Below are 18794 nucleotides of genomic sequence, written 5' to 3' on the forward strand. Positions count from 1 at the left end.
ACTGCTGAAAAGATTAAATCAACATTTCTCTTGTGAATATAAAGACACAAATATGAATATACAGACATTTAAAAAAAATTGAAGGAGATTTAAGGAAAATGGAAGGAAAGAGTAAAAAGTTGTGTGAAAAATTATGGGAGGGTGATGCTGTATTTATAGATGGAGTGGTGGAGTAGTAGCCACATGCATTGATGCATATATAGAGTGCACTATGCATGCGCCATACGACCTACACATGCATGCGCCATCACATGTGGCGCCTCCACATGCACGCGCCATTGCATGTGGCGCCAATGAATAACGTTTCATTGGATGCGCCAATGCAACTGGCGCCTATGTTATATGTTTTTTGAAAAATGATTATTTTGATAAATATTTTGAAAAAATAGTTATTTTAGAATTTTAATTGAAAAAAGTGATTATTTAAAAAAAATCCTATAATTTCCTCCTATACATATACAATATTCTTTTATTTTTATTCCTCAAAAGACATTTTATATATTTTCACTAAAAAATAGTAAAAATCACAAAAAAAAAAAACTTTTTCCGTCTCTTTTTGTCTTGTCATACTTGATATTTTCATGCAGATTAAAAAAATATAGTAATAAAAATGAGAGTAATAATTTTACTAAACTATCCTTATTAACTATTAATGTATTTTGAATTAATATTAATATGAAATTAAAAATTTTAATTAGTCGATAAAAAAGTAAAATTAAGCTGATAAATATTTTGGAACGATTAATTTTTTTAAACAAAGACAAGTATTTTAGAAAATTGTATATTAGTTTTCTTGAGAGGATGAATATCCAATTTCACAACTTGCAAAATCAGTGAACTAGAGAAGAAAAAACACACAGTGTAGCATTGGCGCAACTTGTTCTTTTAGGAAATCCCTAACCCTAACGGTTAGATCAACCCCCAAATCTCTCTTCTCTCTTTCAATTCCCCAAACTAAAAACGCAATGGTCAACGAATCTGAACCCAAAGTCCGTTTTTTTCCTTAACTTCTTTCAGTTTTCATTGTCAATTTTTTGATTTCTTGCTTACTTGGTATAATTAATCTAAACTCGATTTCTCTTTATTTTATAGGTTTGTGATAATGCAATTCCACCACCAAAATCTGGTAATTTCCCCCTCTTTTATTTGCTTTCTTTTGTCAATTTGGTTATAGGTTTTTGAGAAAGGTTATGTACTGTTTATGTTTAATTTAAACATAAACTAAAATTTGTATAGAAATCAAGAGGGAGTATGAGGATGAAGATCAGAATGAAGTGATTGCAAAGAAGCAGAAAAGAGACGAGGTTGTTATAAAACAAGAGGTTAAGGAGGAAACTAATTCAGATGATGCTGAACATGACAAGGTTTTTTCAACATGAGTATTTAGCTTCTCAATTTATGTATTAATATTTATAGAAGCTTTAGGATCATACCAATATTATGTATAGTGATAAAATTTTAATTTTTTAGATTATTTTACTACTCCCTCCGTCCCCTCCACCACAATGATTGAACCAGTTGACCATTTCACACCGAAGTAATATTAATTAGATGTTAACATTGGAAAAAATGCTTTGGAAATTGAAATAGGTCATTCATTTTGGAACACTCTTTTATTTCAAATGGGTCATTCATTGTGGGACGGAGGGAGTATTGTTTTATTGATTCTGGTTATGATTTATTTTTGCCTTGTGGTCAGAAACTTGAAGCTAAAACTGAATCTGATACTGGTTGCGGATCTTTGAAATCTTCTGATGATGGTATCTCAGATCCTGATTCTCACGGAAGCCCTGACGAGGATAATGTAAGTACTGAGTTATTGGCGGCTGTTGGTGGTTGATTCTTGTGCTATAATATGTATATTATTAAGAAACGTTGGTTAATGCTTGAAAACCAATGATTTCTTTTCTGTACATGTATAGTTCAGTTAGAAGAAAATAGTAGGGTACTCTGTGCTACTTGAAAAAATCTGAATTCATCAAGACACATCCAGTTGTAGGTCGGGCATTTCGGTGGGGTTTAATATGATGATAGACAGTTTGTTTTAAAGTATTGATTTGCTATATATTAACTGAAAATTACTGACTGATCTATTATTTGGTGAGGGTTGGCATTTGGCAAAGTTAGTGTTTGTTTTTGTTATTTGTTGTAAGGGTGATGGCTTTGAACTAAGGGATGAAAAGGCGCAAAAAAATAAAGATGGAATTTTTGGTGTATAGAATTTTGTTATTTGTTCTTATCTTTTATTTGCAGTTCAATCTTACTTTTTCTTTTGAAGTTCAATGATGCTTCTGATGCTGAAAAATGTGATTTAAAAACTGTTAAAAATGGATACTTCTACTGATACTTGTAGATTTCATAATGATGAAAAGTGCCACAATGTTAAATAAGTTAGTGTTTTGAACAATGAGGAAGTGCATATAGTTGTTCTTAGCAGAACTTTTACTATCTTGGCTCCTTTGTTTTAATTGCAGCCCGAAGATTTGCAGAATCCTGAGTACAACGAGGAAGAAATAGAGGGACAAGTCTCCATAACACCTCAGGAAAGGGTACACATTTCATAATGCAACTTTCTTTTTTTATGCTTATATAGGAATTGCAGACATGGAAGAAGTTAGGGGATGTATGAAATGTTTGATGCTGCCTCCATTGAAACAAAAGTTGTAGTTGACCAACATTTTTCTTCCTGCAATGTAAATCTCCAAATTAGTTATGTGATGTTATTTCCTGCAATTTTTGCAGCACGAAACTCCAGCCAGACTAAACGAAAAGCATGCTGCACCGAAGACAATAATTGTTAAAAACTTGTCATATAGTGTGGAGCGGGCGGATATGTATGTATTACTTTTCACGCAACTTCCTGCCGGTTATTTTCTGGATTATTTTTCTAATTTCAAGATTATTCAGGGATGATATTTTCAAAGATTGTGGTGAAGTTGTTGATGTTCGATTCAAGACAGATTGCGAAGGGAGGTTTAAAGGCTATGGATATGTCGAGTTTGGAACAGCAGAAGCAGCAGAAAAAGTAAGTTTGTGCCCATATGTTATCTCTGCAAATCATTTTACAGAGATAGTTTTACCTTTGGAAGCAACAGTGCTATATACTTTTCAGATATACGTAGGGTAAAATTTGAACAATTTGTGTTTATTGTAATATTTTTCTCATTCCTAGGATTCCAATGAAATTTATTGATATTGTTATAATTATTGTAAATATGGTAATTACCTAATTAAGTAGTATGGGAAATTTTGACTCCTGTGCTTATGACTAATTATATAATTATAATTGATTGACTGTGCAATTGAAAAGGGGAAATCTCTCATGATCTTACTAAAACACATTGTTGCACATCTTGTAAATATTATTCTTGTTTGTATTATTACTATTAAGAAACGTGGTTGGACCTAACTCAACCCTACAAAACCGGTTGGTAAAGTGAGGACTGTCCCCACTTATAAACACATGTTCAGGCCATATATTGTCCGATGTGGAATTCTTAACACCTCCCCTCACGCCCAGGACTGGACATCTGGAGCGTGGAAATAAATGGTGGGTGGCTCGATAACATAAACCATAGTAGGTGGTCCATCGGATCTTAAACGAGGCTCTGATACCATATTAAGAAATGTGGTTGGACCTAACTCAACCATATAAAACCGATATTCAGAATTTTATGTTACGCAATGGTATTCTCCATCAAATATCTTACCCTCACACACCTCAACAAAATGGGGTAGCCAAACGCAAAATTCGGCATCTTGTAGAAATCACTCGGACCTTACTTCACCATGGTAATGTTCCACTTCGGTTTTGGGGGGATGCTGTGCTAATGATGTGTTACCTTATAAATCGCATGTCCTCATCTGTCCTTAACAATAAAATCCCTCATTCAATCCTTTTTCCCAATTCCCCACTTCACCCAATTCCTCCCCGAATCTTCGGGTCCACATGTTTTGTACACATTCTCTCTCCTGGTCTTGATAAACTCTCAGCTCGATCACTAAAGTGTGTCTTTCTTAGTTACCATTGATCCCAAAAAGGTTATCGTTGTTATTCACATACTCTACAACGATACCTAGTATCGGCCGATGTTACCTTCTTCGAGTCAGTTCCATATTTCGAGTCCAGTCCAGAACCCATTCAAGAAAGTACTCCCACACCTTTTTCGGCAGTTATTAATGTCCCGCCTACCATTATCGCCCATTAGTCTAGGGCTCCTGACCCACCCATTTCTCGACCACTTCAAACATATCAGTGTCGTCACCCAACGCCTGTCGTCCCTGTCCCTGAGGTCATTGCAGACTTTCCTCCGACGCCTCCGCCATCACCGGATCTGATCCTGCAACCTGAGTCCGATCTTCCGATTGCCCTTCGAAAAGGTATACGTCAAACACGAAATCCTTCTCCACATTATATTGATTTATGTTATCATCGTCTTTCCCCTTTGCAGTATACTTGTTTGTCTTCTTTGTCTTCTGTTTCTATTCCTAATACTCCAGGTGAAGCATCATCTCACCCCGAGTGGAGGCAAACAATGATTGATGAAATGTGTGCTCTTAATACTCCTATGGATCCAGGTGTCAAACTACTACCCAATCAGGGGGAGCCTCTATCTGACTCAGGAAGGTATAGAAGATTGGTTGGAAAATTGAATTATCTCACAGTCACTCGTCCAGACATTTCTTTTGCAGTTAGTGTGGTAAGTCAATTCTTAAACTCCCATTGTCAGGAACACATGGATGCTGTTATCCGGATTCTGAGATACATCAAACGTGCTCCAGAAAAAAGTCTAGTGTATGAAAATAAAGGACATACTCAGATAGTTGGATACTCCGATGTTGATTGGGCAGGGTCACCAATTGATAGACGATCCACCACTGGGTATTGTGTACTTGCTGGAGGAAAACTTATATCCTGGAAAAGTAAGAAACAAAACGTAGTTGCAAGATCAAGCGTCGAGGCAGAGTATAGAGCCATGACAATGGCAACATGTGAACTTATTTGGTTAAAACAGTTGTTCAAGGAACTCCAAATTGAAGAAGCAAGACCAATGACACTTACTTGTGATAATCAAGCCGCATTGCACATTGCTTCAAATCCAATCTTCCATGAGAGGACCAAACATATTGAGATAGACTGTCACTTTGTCTGAGAGAAAATCGAATCAGGTGACATTGTCACAAACTTTGTCAACTCTAATGATCAATTGGCAGACCTGTTTACAAAATCTCTGCGAAGCCCCATAACTAATTATATATGTAACAAGCTTGGTACATTTGACTTGTATGCAAGCTTGGTGCATTTGACTTATATGCTCAAGCTTGAGGGGGATTGTTGATATTTGTAAATATAGTATTAAGAATATTTGTATATCGAATAGTTCGACATCGACTATATCATGTAATAGTTATAATCTCTCTCTCTCTATAATAGAATCTCCGTAATGCTTTTCAAAACACATGGTTTATTCAAATGTCTCTTAGTCTCTTGTATTTCAACAATTACTAAGTAATATAATGTTATGTATTTTTTATTTTGATTCAACAAATGTTGTCATACCATAATACAATAATCACCAAGTGTTAGTAGGTGCCGTTGGCTATATGCATCATTCAACCCAACGTCTTTGCATAACATTTATATGTCTGGGTTTTCTCTTAGTAGGCGTTTTTGACATTTATATTTTTGGGTTTTCTTTTATACGCCCATATATTGCTTGTTTTGATTAGCTCTTGCATCATCTATGGATATGTTTGTTGTAGTATTTCTCTATGCGAAGACATATTGAGTTGAGAATATTTTTTTTTTTTTTGCTTTTTTTCAATCATAGGCTCTGAAATTGAATAATACAGAACTATTGAATCGCCGCATCAAAGTTGACATAGCTCTAGAAAAGAGTGAATATCCCCCATATAGAAGGTAATTGTGTTTAATTAAGCTTTGAGTAAAAGCTTGATTTTATAATGATATAGCTGTTTAAGAACTAAAAACTCCTTTTAAGGTTATGTTTTTGATTTTTAATTAATTGGCATAAAGTTTTTTTGGTACATGTTTTTTAATTAAGAAACATGCTTTTCAGTCTATTAGACCATTACAAATGTATGCTAAAACTCTCTACAATAGACCTGTGCAGTCCGATCCTTTCTTCGATGTAATGCATTTGCTTTGAAAATTGAAATTAAAATGGAAATTTTCAAAGCAGGAACAGACAAGCTCCAAATGTGGTCTATGATTCACTTTAATATCTTGCCTTATGCAGCATCTTCCAATTTCCTTACTAATAATTTTATCAACTTGAGCAGCTCACATACGGGTGGAGATCTTCAGTCTCACACTGTAAAGGGTTTTGACGCATCTCTTGTAGAAAACAAGGTGATTTTTTCTCAATCACATTGATTTATTGCATATTCTTTCACAAGATTGCATAACATAACATTTCCTTATTTTATATTTTCATGGTTCATTAGTGTTTTTATCAGTAAATATTACATTTGCATGAAGATGTTTGACGCTGCTTCCGTAGAATGAGAGTAGTAAATGACCAATATCCTTTCTTCATGCAATTTCAATTTGCTAATCAGTTGTTAGTTGCTCTCTGGGACTTTGCAGCCTCAAAACTCAGCTACACCAAATGAAACAATCGGTGCATCAAAGACCATATATGTCAGAAACTTGTCATACACCGTGGAACGAGCTGATATGTATGTATGCTTTTTTAAAAATCTTTTTGTGCTGGTGCTAATGAATTATTTTCTGTTTCATTATTTTCATTTTAATACTGTTCAGGGAAAACCTTTTCAAAGATTGTGGAGAAATTGTTGATGTTCGTCTCCATACAGACCGCGAAGGAAATTTTAAAGGCCATGGGCATATTCAGTTTGCAACAGCGGAAGCAGCACAAAAGGTAAGACTTGTAACCGTGCAATTGATTTTAGAACTGCCCAAAAGCAATAATGGCATATACTTTTCATATATACTTGGTTTAAAATTTTAGCAGTTTGATTTTATTTCAATACTTCTTTTCCTTCCTAAATTTTTTTATGGAATTTTTTAATTTCATTTGGCTGCTTTTCCGACCTTAAGTCCATGACACAGTATTTTTTGAAATACTGTCTGCTTTGGGTCTTGTGTAAAGCTATCACGGTTTTGTCCTTAGACAAAATCCCCATGGATATAATATCTTTCATATTACTTGACGCTAATCATTTAAATTATCTCGAAGGATCAGTTTCTGATCTTTAGAGTATCTCTTAAGACTAATTTCCCTATTACTCAGGCATCATTATGATTTGATCGATTTCTCTTTTTTATTTAAGATTAGGAGTCTTGTATAGGGTAACGAAAGGGATTTGTGTTAGTTTTTTGTCTCAAATCAGTGCCAAGTTACTATCAAGTTTATGATATCATATTATATGATATGATAATTATACTTCTTCTTTTATCTTTAGTCTCATAACTTTAACGTGGTATCAGAGCTTTACCATCCTCTGACCTATTTCATTATTATTCTGCAGCTGAGTTCTGCTAAGTATGAAGGAACTCTAATAATTAGCTTACAAAAATTTAAATTTTCTCTCCTCCACTGTGTTCTTTTTCGTAGCTCCATAGGATTTTTCCTGCCACCGACCGTTGCTAGAGAATTTTCCGACAACCTTTTCCGGTGAAACCACCACCATGCTTTCCCATTTCTAAACTATTTTCTGCCTAAGTTTCAGGTCTATGTATATCTGTGTGTGTGTGGGGTGTTCTTTCTTGTATTGCTATGCCTTTTGTATCATCTATTCTATGCTTAAGCTTGTTAAATTTTTATTCTATTCAAAGACTTTTTGAGTTGAGAATCAATTTTCTTTTCCAATTGTAGGCTCTCGCGTTCAACAGGAAAGTAGTTTTTAACCGTCTCATGTTTGTTGGTTTAGCTTCGGAAAGGGGTAAATATGCCCCCAATGGAAGGTAATTATTTATGTAGTCTTTTTTACTCAGTGTGTGTCTATCCGGGATGGCAAAATGGATGGATTTGGATTCTAATAAATGGATCAAAAACACTCTATAATATATTTACAACCCACTAAAACTTTTCTTTACAAAAATACAATCCATCCAATACGTTCATTAACATATTTTCAGTTGTTGGATATCCATCCATCTATAAAATTAATTTAAATATTTTAATTAATTTTTTAAAGTAACTTATTTTATTTTTAAAATTTCACAATTTTTTATTATGAATATCTCTCTTAAATAATTTTTTTCTACATTAAGTATTTTTTTAAAATTACATAAAAATATTTTTTTTAAATTACATAAAAATATTTTTTTAAACTCTCTTATCTCTCGTTAAAACACTTGTATGATGAGATAGCCTTTTTTAATATAGTTGTTTTTTGATAAACAAAAACTACTTTTTCTCTAGTATTTGTATTTTATTTAGAAACTTAGCTAATTGTAAAATCTTTATATACATATCTTTTGATTTTTATGGAATTTTTTCAAGAATATTCAAAAGAGCCTTTACTATCTTCTACTGATTCATTTCAATATCTTCCCTTATGCCAACATTTTCTTTCAATATCTTCCATTATGCCAACATCTTTCTTTCAATATCTTTCCTTATGCCAACATCTTCTTTAAATATCTTCCCTTATGCCAACATCTTCCTATTTCTCTTTCTTTAATAATTTAAGCAGCTGGGCCTGGAGCAGCTCATTGCATAAGGATGAAAGATTACAGTCTCAAACTGTACCTGTGAAGTGTATTGATACATCTCTTCCGGAGGGCAAGGTAATTTTTTCTTTATAATATTAGTTTGTTGCACCAGCTTCTGTACAAGATTGGGCGAGTCTCTCTTTTGTATTTTTTTCTGTATAATATCTGTATATTATCTACTTGCCAATGATGCTGTGCTGACGAGTTCACTTCTTTATTGGATTATAGTTGAGTTGTGCTAAGGAGGTTAAGGATGTAGAGATGTTTGATGCTGCCCCTGCTGAGAATAAAGTTGTAATTGACCAATTACCTCTCTTTCTGCAATGTAAAATATCAAATCAGTGATATAATTTTTTATTTCTTGAATTTTGCAGCCTGAAACCCCAGCTATACAAAAAGAGAAAAATGCTGCATCCAAAACAGTATGTGTTAGAAACTTGTCATTCGATGTGGAACGGGCTGAAATGTATGTATTCATTTTCTTTCTGGTTCTTGTTGATTAGTATCAGTTTTAATTTGTCTAGTTACAAATGTTTTCAGTGAAAATATTTTCAAAGATTGTGGAGAAGTTGTTGATGTCCGTCTCCATGTGGATGTGGAGTTTGCAAATACAGAAGCAGCAGAAAAGGCAAGCCCTTGACCTTGTGTAGTCTGTGCAAATCATTTTAGGACTGCTAATAGCATTCTGCGGTTAGTTGTATCTTTCCGTTGAAACGTGCCTTTGGATGCTGCATTTTTTAGTTTAAATAAGATCACGATAGAGTATCTATTATTTTATTGTTAGTGGACAAGTTTCCTATTTTCAGCTTACTAGTTAGTTTCCTATTTGTTTTGGTTGCTAGAATAATGGAGTAATATTTCCCATTAAGTTATTGTTTTTTTGTATTCAAACAATAGTTTATCATTAAATAAAAATAAGGTTTGCAACAATACTTTATGCACGCTCCTTCTCGGCCTTTTTTCTTTTTTTATTCAAAACAAAAACCTATAATTGGTATCAGAGCTGGCATCTTGAGGGACTTGTTTAAATGGATACAAATTCAAGTTTTTCAAAAGTTGCTCCTCCTCTCTTTGATGGGGACAACTATGATCTTTAGGACGACCTTTGGGAAGCCGTAGAAAAGGATTATGAAGTTCCTCTGCTGCAGAATAATCCTATTATGGCTCAGATAAAATGTCACAAGGAGAAAAAACAAGGAAGGCAAGGGCAAGATCATGTCTTTTTTCTAGTGTTTCAGAAACAGTTTTCATTAGAATCATGACCCTCAAACACCAAAAGCAATTTAAGACTATTTGAAGGAAGAATATGTCGGGATGAGAGAATTTGAAGCATGCAAGTACTGAATTTGATGAGAGACTTTGAAGCATGTATGTGCTGAATTTGCTGAGAGAATTTGAATTGCAAAGATTGAAAGATTCTAAGACTATCAAAGAATACACGGACAAATTACTCTCCATTGCAAATAAAGTTAAATTATTCGGTACTAACTTTGCTGATTCTAGAATTGTAGAATTTTTTTTTTGGTTATAGTATCGGAAAGATAGACATCTCTAGCCTCTAGAGAACACAAAGGGTCTTTGTAAGATCATTTTTAACACAAGTAATACATGCCTTGGAAGCCCAAGAGCAACGAAGGCTTATGAGGCAAGATGATATGGTTGAAGGTGCTTTACCAGTCAAGAGCCTATTTGAAGTTACACTTTATGTCAATTATATTGGGGTTGATATTTTCTAGGGGTGTACACGAGTTGGGTTGGATAGAGTTTGACCTAACCCGTTACCTAATCCATTCAAACATTAATGGGTCGAGTTTTTCGTCCGACCCGCAATTTCATTGTCAAAACTGACCCGAACTGATCTGTTCATTTATATAGGTTGGGTTGGATTTGCGGGTTGTGTTTCAAATAATTTTTTTTTAATTCTTTTTGTCCGTTTAAAAAAATTGTAATATAATTTAATATACAATCATACTCATTTATAACACTAAAATTCGATGAAATACATCATATAATACCTAATAAAATTCATCAACACGGCATAACACTTGATAATAGTATAAAATTCAATAAGACATTTACATAAAATACGTAAGTTGAAAATGATACAAAAGAAAATAAAAAATAATATTCAATCTTAGAATTACGCAAATTCATTGGTCTAGTAGTATTATTGGTGGAACTATAATTTTTTTTTGGATAAATTATGGTTATTAGTGAGATATTAATTTTAAATTTTTATTTAAAACAGTAATAAAAATAATAAAAAATTACTAAAGTCACGTTAATGGATTGGGTCAACGGATCTGCGGGTTGCAAAACTCAAATCCGATACCTGAATAAAAACTATACAGATTGTTATGTGTATACTTGTAAATAAATGGATTTGAGTAATTTATGGGTTGGTTCGATTTGGGTTAGCGGGTTTGTGGGTCGACCCGTACCCATGAACACCCATACTATTATTTTCATCACTTTGCATATTGATGATCTTTGCATGTTGAGAAGAATGAGGTTTTTATTTGGCAGAAAAAATATGCAACAGAGATTTTAAAATAAATTAAGTTTGATGAATGCAAAACAATGAACACCTATGAATCAAAAGGAGAAGTTAATCAAGGAGGATGGGGTCGGCAAAGTTGACGAAGCTCATTTTAGAAGCTTGATTGGGTCTAATGTATCTTACATCCACAAGGCTCGACATCTTATTCTCATTGAATTTGATGTCAAGATTCATGCATTGTGTCAGTGAATTGTACTTGAAGGCATCAAAGAGTTGTAAGACACATTAAAGGAACTGTCCATTATAGAGTCCAAAATAGGGTCAAAGACTTCAAAATTAATTGGCTAGTCAAAAAGTGATTGGGCAGGTAGCTGGGATGTTACGAAGAGTATTTCATGGTATTTTGTTTCAACATAGGTTCAAGTGCTTTCTCTTGGTCTTCAAAGAAGCAAGAAGTTGTAGCTCAATCAACAGAAGTCGACAACAACAGTAAAACAAGTTATTTGGTTAAGGAATATCTTAGCAGATTTGGGCCAGAAGCAAGAGCAAAGTACATAGATTTTTGTTGATAATGAAGCAACTATTTCAATCTCATTAAATCTTTCATGGGAAGACCAAACACTTTAATGTCAAGTTATTTTATTTAAGAGAAGTGCAAGAAAATGACGATGTAAGTTTGGTTTATTGTAAAACAGAAGATCAAGCTGCTCATATGTACGAAGTCGCTTCCACTTAGCAGGTTTAAATTTTTAAGGAAAAAGCTAGGAATTTGCAACCTCCAAGGGAAGGGCGAGTGTTGAAATGTGCTTTGGATGCTGCATTTTTAGTTTGAATAAATCAGGGCAGAATATCTATTATTTTATTGTTAGTGGACAAGTTAATTTCCTATTTTTCAGCTTACTAGTTAGTTTCATATTTGTTTTCCACTTAATAGTGGTCGCTAGAATCATGGAGCACTATTTTTCATTAAGTTATTATTTTTCTTTGTATTTAAACATTAGTTCTCATTAAATAAAAATAAACTTTGCAACAATTTTTTTTGCACTCTCTGTCATTTTTCTTTTCTTATTCAAAACAATTACCTACACTTTCAAAGCTATATTTTTCTCATATAGTTCATCAGGTTTAAATTTGAATATGTTGACTTGAAATGTCTTTCTCATTCCTAGTTTTTTTTAGAAAGGTACATATTCAAATTTAGTTGTGGTTAGGGCTTTATTATTATTATTATTGATGTAAGGTATGGTATCAGAACATGGTTTTGTTCGAGTATATTCCTATCATTGGAATCGAATCTTGGATTGGCATCATGGATGTGGTTATATGTCATGTTAAAGCATTAATGCATAACAATGCAAAGGAAAAAGGGATTTTCATGGTTTTAAAATATTTTGATGCTTGTGATGTCAATAGAATTGAATGACAATATTATTTATTAGTAATGATTTGGTAGCATTTAAACCAACAAAATTACACACATTTTTGATTGCCATTTAAACTAGTAAATTCAACATTATTCTGTAATGATGTATTGATTAAGTAGTCTAGAGTATATAGAAATTACATAGTGTATTAACACTATAAAAAGGAGAATAGTAGAGCAGAAGAAAGTACATTTTTCCATCCTCAGTTCCGAGTTTAATATGGTATTACTTTAGGTTTTGATCTAACCCGAGTTTTCTTGTTCTCGATCCCTTGTTCCATACGTTTTCAAATCTCTTGTTCTCTAAGTCCCTCATTTTAGCTGTACCATCACCGCTTCCCGATCATTTTCTGGTTGTTGATCCGACATTTCAGCCATAACATCCTCCTTAAAATGCAATACTCGCATTCATAAACCACTAGATAAGTATGGTTTTTCTGATCCTTTATCTTTGCCAACAACTTTAACACCTATTCCTATTCCTTCTTCATATAAACATGCTATGAAGCATAAATGTTAGCAGAATGCTATAGAAGTTGAACTTTTAGCCCTCGAGGAAATCCAAACATGGGACATTGTGCAATGTCCCTTCGTCTATTATGCCTCGCGATAGTAAATTTGTGTTCAATAAAAAGTTTCGTATGGATCAATAGATCGCTTCAAGGCTAAATTGGTTGTTCTTGGTAATAAGCAAGAATTTTGTTTAGACTATGAGGAGATATTTGCATCTATGGACAAAATGACTATTGAGAACTATTCTTGCCATTGTTGCATCACAAGTTCACAATTAAAAATGCTTTCCTCCATGGTGACCTCAAAGAAGTTTACATCAAGTTTCCTACTGGTATGCCCTCGTCACCTAATATTGTTTGAAAATTTAAGCGTTCTTGTATAGATTAAAACAAGTACCAAAAGTGTGGTTTGAAAAGTTTAGAACAACACTACTTGGCTTTTCCCTTTCTCCAAAGCAGCTATGATCCATCTCTCTTTCTCCAAAAATCAAAAGGAATTATGATATTTGTTTATGTGGACGACATTGTCATCACCGGCTTAGATCAAAGAGGGTGTCACTACAATTAAACAATTGTTGCATACAAATTTTCACATGAAAGATCTTGGACAATTTAGTTATTTCTTGGGATTAGAAGTACAATTCCAACAAAAGGCATCTTTGTTACTCAACACAAGTATACTCATTCTTATTCAACTAGGCGGTCTCAGCGATGTAATTCCACTTGACACTCCCATGGAGGTTAATGTAAAGCTTCAGAGGGATGAAGAGGAACTCCTACAAGACCCAATTTTTAACCGAAAGTTGGTTGGAAGTCTTATCTTCCTAACTATCACATGACCTGATATCTCATTTGCTGTTCACACAGCTAGTAAATTCATGCAAAATCCTAGACACTTGCATCTTTCTGCAGTACAATAGATCAATAGATATCTACTAGCCACTTCCAGAAGAGAAATTTTCTTTCCTACCGGTGCAGCAATACAACTTCAAGCATACTATTTTTAGGAGATGTCCAGACACGAGGAAGTCTACTACTACTGGTTGGTGTATACTTTTAGGAGATGCGCCTATCTCCCTGAAATGCAAGAAACAAGAATTAGTGTCAGAATCTTCTATTGAAGCAGAATATCGGTCCATGTTTGCAACATGCTTTGAGATTATTTGGTTACAGGGTCTTCTTTCAGGACTTGTTATTCACAAACACAACCAACTCCGTTACATGCTGATAACACAAGTGCCAAACGAATTGCAGCAAATCCTGTATACAACGAAAGAACGAAGCACATAGAAGTCGATTATCATTCAATCAGAGAAACTTATACCGCAAAATGATCACTTTGCCTCACGTCTCTACATTTGTTCAACTTGCTGACATGCTTACAAAATCCATGACACATCAGCGCCATCATTTCCTAGTCATCAAATTGGTGCTTGTAGATTTACCATCATCAATTTGAGGGGGATGCCAATAGAATTGAATGGCAAAATATTATTTATTAGTGCATATTTGTTGTCATTTAAACCAGCAGATTTGCACACATTTGATTGCCATTTAAACCTGTAGATTCTATATTATTGTACATTATTCTGTAATTATGTATTGATTAAATAGTCTACCTATATAAAAGTTACAGATTGTATTAACGCTATAAAAAGGAGAATAAGAGGAATAGTACAGCACAAGAAGATATAGTTTTCTATCCTCAGTTCTGAGTGTAACATGTGATTTGTAAATGGTCGTACGAGGAATGATCAAGTGTTAACATATATGAGTTCATGCTTAATGTTTTAAGTCATGCTATGGTAAGTTGTTTTAATTGGTTCTTATATGCAAATTGTATATGGCTTCTTACCCTACAGTGTGGTCATGTATCCTAAAGCTGACCTCTTTATATGTGCATAATACAATAACAACAAAGCCTTTCTTCTCTTGGCGCCTATCTCTACATGCATCTTTCAACCCTATGATGTTCCATAGTGATTAATTTTTATGTGATGGAGGGTTGACATTTGGTATGCTTAGGGTTCTCTGATATAGTTTTTATACTCTTGCATGCACATTGCTTCTCACATTGAATTCATTTTGTCATGCAAAGCCAATGCATATTGCTTATCACATTGAATTCAATTTGTCATGCAAAGTCAAATTAGGCTAATAACCAATTCGCTTTTCTTATCACAGGCTCTTGAGTTGGATTACACAAGATTGACAAACCATCCCATCAAAGTTGGTATGGCTCCAGCAGAGGGTGAATGTTTCCCCAATAGAAGGTAGTTGTTGTACACTTTTTGTTAGGAATTATGATGCATTTGGACAAGTTTTGAAAAAAAAGCTTTTATAATTGTTGCAGTATTGTAGTATTGTTTATATACTATTTATTTATTTATTATTATTATTATTATTATTATTATTATTTTAAATTTATTCTAATCCCAAATGTTAGGGATTGTGTAGGTTAAGCTGCATATGTGTGTGTCTCCTCTCTTTTATACAAGAAAAACACTACTGTTCAATCATAAGATGATATCACAATCTGATTGTGCTAAGTAAGCGGAGGTGTTTTAGAAAAGACACAGGTCCCACATTGAAAAGAGATAAGGACTGAAATGAGATTATAAAGAGTGTAACCTCCCACTTAGTAAGTCAGTTTTATAATGATGGTTGCAATGAAATATTAACCCTTATATCAGGGATTTAGGTTGAGCGACCTCATGGATTTGTTACTCAGAGGGCATAGTTTGATATGCAAATTGCATGAGTCTTTATGGTATGAAACAATCTCCTCAAGTATGTCAGCAGAGTTTAGTAACACTTTGGGGTGTTCTGTTGTGATTCTGATCACTTCGTTTTTCTCAAATACTCATCATCTAGTAAATATTCCTAGTAGTTTATGTTGATGTCATTGTGATTACAATTGATGATTAAAAGGGTATCAAGGTATTGAAACAACTTGTTTAAAACTTGAAGTTGGGTGTTGTTAATTCTCAGAGGGAGAGTATGCTCTTAATATTTAAGAGGAGACATGTTATATAGATTGTGAACAAGTTGACACCCTATGAATCCTAATGTTAAGGTCATTCCTGATCAAGGGGGGAGCCCTATCTTGATCCAGGTAGATACTGATGATGAATATGAAAATTAAATTATCTTATCATGACCAGACCAAACATATCTTTTCTAGTCAGTGAAGTAAGTTCCTTAGCTCTCCTTGTTATAGTCATGGGAATGCAATTGTTCGATTTCTAAGTATATGAAAATGTCACTTTGTAAGGGGCTTGTTTTTAGAAATAGGGGTCGCACTTGTATGTTAAGTATACAGATGCCAATTGGGCAAAAGATACGAGTGCTAGGAGGTCTACTTCTGGTTGCTGCATAATCATGGGTGGAAGTCTGATTACATGGAAGAGCAAAAAATAAACTGATATTGCTGGTTTAGTATATAACTCAAGTATCGGGCTAGCTAATGCCACATGGGAACATTTGTGGTTGAAACATTTATTGCTAGAACTACAATTGTATGGTTGGTCCTATGGAACTCTATGTTAACACTAGTCAGCCTTGCACCTCTCCTTTTATCCAATTTTCACAAAAGGACAGTGCATATTGAAGTTGATGGTTGATTCATTAGGGAAAGGATTCTCTCCAAGGTCATTATAACACAGTCAATTCTGAGGGTCAATTTACATATGTGACAAGTTGGATGTATATGATGTATATTCTCCACCTTGAGGAGGAGTTTTGGGATATAGTACTATTTGTTTAGATACTATCCCTTTTTAATTGACTCTATTCATTAATACCGATTGAGTAGGTTAAGCCTCATGTATTTGCACTGTGTTCTCTCTTTTATACAAGAAATATAATCTTAGTCAATCTTAAGAGTGATGATGTAGATTGTAGATAGCAGAAAATAACGATTGTTAAAATTCTGCTATGCAATAGTGCTATTGCGCCACTATTCTTATTGAATAACTTTTCTTTTGGTGTTGTATTTTATCGACAATCTTTTCATGTTTTCAATTAAAAAACATTTTTTTCTGTCACAAGCAAACAAGTAGTTAATCTCTTCTGATGATTCATTTGAATATCTTTTCTTATATTGATATATCTTTCATGTTTCCTTGATAAGCAGCGTGAGCATCCCATTCTCGAAGTGCGAAACTTTTCAGCCTTTAACTGTATTTGTGATCGGATTTGATACTTCCATTGCCGAAGAGAAGGTAGTAATATTCTTTTCTTCTCATTATTTGGTTGCATAATAGATTGCCTTGATCTCTTGCATTGCATATTTACATTGTATCAGTCTGTAATTATTACCTGCTTTGGCCTTTCAGATAAAAGCTAGCCTGAAGAATCATTTCAGTCCTTGTGGAGAGATTACAAGGATCTCATTACCGAGATTTCATGATTCTGGTACTATTAAGGGGTATGGCTATTGTTCTACTGGAAGTTGTGATGCACTCTTGCGTATTTTGGATATCCTGGATATCCGAACTCCATTTTCTTTTTCAATGGCTATTGATAAGTGGCCTGCACGAAATCTCTCAAAATAATAGATAGTGTATATTGCATTCCAATCTCAAATTGCAAAATTTGCAGGTTTGCTCATTTGGACTTCAAGGATATTGATGGCTATAAGAAGGCACTGCAACTTGATCAAACTGCAATTGGCGATTTTTGGTTGTCAGTTGTAAAAGCAAAGCCAAAGCATAGACGTGATAATCAGGGTATAAGTGGTGGCAGAGATAACTATCACGGTGGTGGTGGAAGGGATGGAGGAGACTATGGGGGTGGAGCGGGTTGGGGGAGAAGTCATGGTGCTGGGAGGCACTATTAGGGAGAAATACAAGTTTTGCTGAAGATGACTTGCAGAAGTTGCTCAAGTTTTTACCATCTTCCATGTACTTTTTTGAGTCTCTGGTAGTATGCAATGGTAATATTTATTGCGATTTTGTACTATAGTGTAATTTGGTTTACATTTGTGGCTTATTATTATGGAGCCATAATCAGTTTTGCGTAGAGAAGAAGTGCATAGATTGATTATGTTACTCACTAACAATTTGGTAACTTATATTAAATGTGAATGTGAATTTTATTGTTGATGAACTTTCTATTTTATCTTTTCTGTTCTATAATATTTATCTCATTTGACACATGAGAATATTTATCTTTCACCATCAATAAAGACAAACTTATGAGAAATTAAGAAGGAAGCTGAGAGCAATTTAAATACCAGACGGGAGGTTGCATCGACAAGACTTTCGGTTCAAGAGGGATGCAAATGTAAGGGTAATGTAGAATACATTTTTCTGTTTCGAAACAAAAGTTTTGATCGAGGTGTAAGTGACGATTTCAAAACCGATCGAAGATATTGTGAAGAAGTTGAAGCGTCCACCTGGATATTGAAATGTAATATTCGTTTTTATGTCAACATCACTTATGTAATTTTATGTTATGAATGATAATTTTATTTTGTCAAAATACAATTTTTTAGTTTTCTATTCCTGTTTCTGTATTTCAACATGTTACGGAGATACATCTATGGCGATATTTTAGAGATACATCTCCGGAGGAGATAAAAAGAAGTCACTTTTAGGGTGTGATTCAGAGTTGGTCTAGATTGTATGAGATTGGGGTGCATCTGGAGTTGCA

The 18794-nt window shown here is 33.9% G+C and overlaps 1 protein-coding gene across 6 annotated transcripts; it reads left to right on the forward strand.

Annotated features, from left to right (window-relative positions):
* The first annotated feature begins 752 nt into the window (after window positions 1–752).
* Window positions 753–18248, forward strand: LOC127098599 (nucleolin 1). Of its 6 annotated transcripts, none has more exons than XM_051037220.1 (20): window positions 753–989; window positions 1093–1126; window positions 1237–1364; window positions 1700–1804; window positions 2475–2549; window positions 2743–2834; window positions 2908–3025; window positions 5832–5920; window positions 6304–6373; window positions 6611–6702; window positions 6788–6905; window positions 7863–7951; window positions 8683–8779; window positions 8933–8998; window positions 9079–9170; window positions 9245–9332; window positions 15324–15412; window positions 17272–17362; window positions 17477–17568; window positions 17742–18248. In XM_051037220.1, exons 1-20 carry the CDS (start codon window positions 966–968, stop codon window positions 17977–17979), a joined length of 1887 nt encoding a protein of 628 aa, XP_050893177.1. In that variant the 5' UTR covers window positions 753–965; the 3' UTR covers window positions 17980–18248. The 6 variants fall into 6 exon arrangements, with proteins under 6 accessions (XP_050893177.1, XP_050893178.1, XP_050893179.1 ...); XM_051037221.1 differs by having other exon boundaries at window positions 774–989; window positions 17275–17362; XM_051037222.1 differs by having other exon boundaries at window positions 774–989; window positions 8933–8995.
* The last annotated feature ends 546 nt before the right edge of the window (window positions 18249–18794 follow it).

The sequence above is a fragment of the Lathyrus oleraceus genome, chromosome 6, assembly GCF_024323335.1.
Source record: "Lathyrus oleraceus cultivar Zhongwan6 chromosome 6, CAAS_Psat_ZW6_1.0, whole genome shotgun sequence".
In the NCBI taxonomy this organism is placed as follows: domain Eukaryota; kingdom Viridiplantae; phylum Streptophyta; class Magnoliopsida; order Fabales; family Fabaceae; genus Lathyrus; species Lathyrus oleraceus.